Source organism: Otolemur garnettii, unplaced genomic scaffold, assembly GCF_000181295.1.
Source record: "Otolemur garnettii isolate 467f Iridium unplaced genomic scaffold, OtoGar3 scaffold00025, whole genome shotgun sequence".
NCBI classification, from domain to species: Eukaryota; Metazoa; Chordata; class Mammalia; order Primates; family Galagidae; genus Otolemur; species Otolemur garnettii.
This window is the reverse complement of record NW_003852420.1, coordinates 18,587,820-18,592,274: the sequence shown is the minus strand read 5'-3', so window position 1 is coordinate 18,592,274 and position 4,455 is coordinate 18,587,820. Positions and strand designations below refer to the sequence as shown.

General features: G+C 43.8%; 1 protein-coding gene across 1 annotated transcript in view; it reads left to right on the top strand.

Annotated features, from left to right (window-relative positions):
• The window catches only part of DSN1 (DSN1 homolog, MIS12 kinetochore complex component), a 23,739-nt gene extending 19,636 nt beyond the window's left edge, over positions 1-4,103 (top strand). The window contains exons 6-7 of the mRNA XM_012804094.2: positions 2,531-2,618; positions 3,903-4,103. Of these exons, the coding sequence (XP_012659548.1) occupies positions 2,531-2,618; positions 3,903-4,006 (192 nt within the window). The 3' untranslated portion in view covers positions 4,007-4,103. The remainder of the gene's footprint in view (positions 1-2,530; positions 2,619-3,902) is intronic.
• The last annotated feature ends 352 nt before the right edge of the window (positions 4,104-4,455 follow it).

The window sequence follows — 4,455 nt, the reverse complement described above, 5'->3', positions numbered from 1 at the left end:
CCCGCCACAATGCCCGGCCATTTTTTTAGTTGCAGCCATCATTGTTGTTTGGCGGGCCTGGGCTGGGGATTCGAACCCGCCACCTTGGGTGTATGTGGCTGGCACCTTAGCCGCTTGAGCCACAGGCGCCGAGCCGTCTAGCCTGTTCTTAAGGCTTTCCACTATGTTTTATATTTCCTTGAATGAATTTTTCATCTCTAGAAACTCTACTCGATTGATTTTTTTTTTTTTTTTAATAATTTGATTTCTTTCTGAGGTAGGTAGATTGCCTGAGCTCGAGAGTTAGAGACCAGGCCAGGCGTGGTGGCTCACGCCTATAATCCCAGCATTCTGGGAGGCCAAGGCGGGCAGATTGCCTCAGCTCACAAGGGCAGGCTTGGTTCTAATAGCTCAGCGGTTAGGGCACCAGGCACATACACTGGAGGTGGCAGGTTGGAACCCAGCCTAGGCCAGCTGAACAACAATGACAACTACAATATAAAAATATCTGGGTGTTGTGGTGGGCACCTGTAGTCCCAGCTACTTGGGAGGCTGAGGGCAAGAGAATCGCTTAAGCCCAAGAGTTTGAGGTTGCTGTGAGCTATGACGCCATTGCACTCTACTGAGGGTGACATGGTGAGACTGTCTCAAAAATAAATAAATAAATAAATAAAAATAGCTTGGCGTTATGGTGGGTGCCTATAGTCCCAGCTACTTGACAGGCTGAGGCAAAAGAATCTCCTGAGCCCGAGTCCAAGGTTGCTGTGAGCTGTGATGCCATGGCACACTACCAATAGTGACAAAGTGAGATTCTTTCTCAAATAAAAGAAAAGAAAAGATAGAGACTGCCTGAGCAAGAGTGAGACTCCATCTCTAAAAATAGCTAGGCATGGCAGGCACCTGTCCTGTAGTCTCAGCTACTTGGGAGATTGAGGCAAGAGGATCACTTGACCCCAAGAGTTTGAGGTTGCTGTGAGCTGTGATGCTACGGCACTCTACCGAGGGTGAGAAAGTGAAACTCTGTCTCAAACAAATAAATAAAGTCAAACTAGAACCTAGAGTCTTTAGTAAGCTAGAAGAAAAATCACATTAACAAAAAATAATTTGATTTCTTTATTCATTTCCTGCATTATTATTTTTGGTTTGTGTTGGGTTTCTGTTTTTTCTTGTATTTCATTGAGCTCCCTTACAATCGATTTTTAAAATTCTTTAACAGTCATTTTAATATTCTCATTTTGGTTGTTTTCCATTGGTATGAGTTATTGTTTTCTTTGGGAGGGTGTGCTTTCACTCTGATTTTATATGTATCCCAAGATCTTTTGCTGACTTCTCATCTGGGGAAGCCTTTGCTTCTTGTTTTGGATTGCTGTAAAATAGCTTGGTTATTGAAGCCCCATCTGAGATGCCATTTGAACAGAGACTTGAAGAAAATGAGCCATAAGAACATTTGGTGTCTAGTATTGTGCAATCCAGGTATCAACAGAAAGCAGATGGCATTTGAAACAGGGTAATTCAAGAAGAGTTTAGGCAGGGTATAGTGTCTCATGCCTGTAATCCTAGCACTCTAGGAGGCCAAGGCAGCAGGATTGCTTGAGGCCAGAAGACCATCCTGAGCAAGAGAGAGACTCCTCCTGTACAAAAAAGAGAAAAAAAATTGATCAGGCAAGGTGGCTCATGCCTATAATCCTAGCAGTCTGTGAGCCTGGGGTGGGTGGTTTGCTTGAGATCAGCTTGAGCAAGAGAGAGACCCCAGCTACTTGGGATTCCGAGGCAAGAGGATCTCTTGAGTGCAAGAATTTGAGGTTGCTGTGAGCTATGATGCCAAAGCACTCTACCCAGGGTGACAAAGTGAGACTCCATCTCAAAAAAAAAAAAAAGGTGGGGGGCTGGGTATAGTAGTAAGTGCCTGTAGTCCCAACTACTCAGGAGGCTGAAGCAGGAGAATCACTTAAGCTTAGGAGTTTAAGATTGCAGTGAGATATGATGATATATTGCACTCTAGCTTGGGCAACAGAGTTAAGACTCTGTCCCAAAAAGTTTTAAACAGAGAAGTGTTTATTTTCAAAGAGGCTATGTATGAAGGTGTGACTATTAGGGAACCACAAGGATTAGAGAATTAACCTGGGGCTTAGAGGCAGTATAGTTCTAAAAAGAGGCAGTTGCAGTTATTGTGGCACCTGGGGGAAGGAAGTCCCAGAGTTGGCCTCTTTGATGGAGCCATGACCTTCAGTTAAAGGACGTAGCTAACTCAAGATGAGCCTTCCAGGAGCAAGCCTGATCTATTCAGCTCCTTCCCAATTGGGCTTCCTCTTGGCCACATCCAACCAGAAGCCTGTTAGCAGAGGTCATAAGGTCAGCTTTCTGGGATAGAGAGCAGCCTAGAGAAGACAGGAGTGTGGCTCTGGAGAAGCAAAAAGAGTATTTGGCATAGGCATTCCAGTTTGGAAGAACAACAAATCCAGAGCTCCTCAGTACAAGCTTGCCTGGTGGGTTTGAGGAACATCTGAGATGCAGTGGACCCTTGCAGCTTACAGCTGTCTTTTGTGTGCAGATGGATGAGTTGCAAGGATCAGTGAAGCAGCTGCAGGCCTTTATGGATGAAAGTACCCAGTGCTTCCAGAAGGTGTCAGCACAGCTTGGTAAGCTTGTCTCTATGGCAATCAGTGCTTGGGTTTTCTTTATACGACAGCATTTGGGATACCAACTGCCCTTCAAAAAATACGGTCCCAGGGAGTAAAACCTTTATCAGGTGATTGTCCCAGAAAGTAAAACCTATGTCAGGTGATTTGTTTTTCTCTCCGCAAGAAGTGTTATGTTATGGACACTCAGAGTTGATGGAAAATTTCTAGATATTATTTCCACAGAAGCACAGTAGACTAAGAATTAAATCCCCATGACCTATTGTTTTGATAGATTTTTTTTTTTTTTTTGAGACAGTCTTAACTATATTGCCCTCTGTAGAGTGCTGTGGCATCACAGGAACCTCAAACTCTTGGGCTTAAGCGAGCTTGCCTCAGCCTCCCAAGTAGCTGGGACTACAGACACCTGCCACAACGTCTGACTATTTTTTTGTTGCAGTTGTTGTTGTTTAGCTGACCTAGGCCGGATTTGAACCCGCCAGCCTCAGTGTATGTGGCCTGTGCTGTAACCTCTGTGCTACAGGGACTGAGCCATGTTTTGATAGATTCTTTTTTTTTTTTTTTTTTTGAGACAGAGCCTTAAGCTGTTGCCCTGGGTAGAGTGCTGTGGCATCACAGCTTACAGCAACCTCAAACTCCTGGGCTCAAGTGATTCTCTTGTCTCTGCTTCCCAAATAGCTGGGACTTCAGGCTCTTGCAACAACGCCTGGCTATTTTTTGGTTGCAGCCATCATTGTTGTTTCGGGGGCCCAGGCTGGATTTGAACCCACCAGCTCAGGTATATGTGGCTGGCACCTTAGCCACTTGAGTCACAGGTGCCAAGCCTTTTGATAGATTCTTGCCTGAAGAAATAACTCACCCATTGTATCCATTGCCTTTTCCCTCTTCATTTGTCAAGGCTCCACTAAATGATATTGACAGTACTCCTCCATACCTTTTTCTGACCTCCTCCCAGCCCTAATTATTTGCTATACACACCTTCATTTCCTTTCTTTTTTTTTGCTGGGGCTGGGTTTGAACCCACCACCTCCTCCAGCATATGGGACCGGCACCCTACCCCTTTGAGCTACAGGCGCTTCCCTACACACCTTCATTTTCTTATTCATCACATTGTAATTGTAGTAGTGGCTGACTTTATTATCAGACAGCCATCTCCTTGAGGACAGAGACTCTTATTTGTCATTGTAAATCCCTTCAATGTCTGACACACTGTCCACACTTTGTTTTTAATAAATGTTATGTGAATCCAATTGAAATTTGATTGTTGGCCCCTTTTCTCTTCAGGGAAGAGAAGCGTGCAACAATTAGATCCCTCACCAGCTCGGAAACTACTCAAGCTTCACTTTCAGAACCTGCCTACTACACATGGATCTGGATCTGGTCAGTGACCTTACACAGCTTTTTTGCCACAAGGTGCTCAGGAGGAGAAGAACGGGAAGAGTGTCCTACCACATGGTGACAGCACGGAGATTTCTGCCCTGTTACTTTTGAGGATAATTGGCTGACTATAGAGCACTTTTACTTTTTACTAAAAGTGATAGAATTTATACATCCAAAAGAATGTCATATAGACATTTTTTCTAGGAATGTACAAAATGCTTGAAATTTCTTTTCTGAAATGACCTTCAGAACTAGTGGCCCATTCTTTTATATATCCTTCATGGTCAGGAATCTTTCAGTTTTTGAAACAACCAAAGGCATTTAGAACCAAGTCTAATGAAACATTTTAGGAGCCAGGTTGAGTTTGGTTGTACAAGAATGAGACTAATTTTCTAGTGTGGCTGTGCAGGCGATTTTAAATAGAAGAGTTTTGAGCATTTTGTGAATTAATGGGATT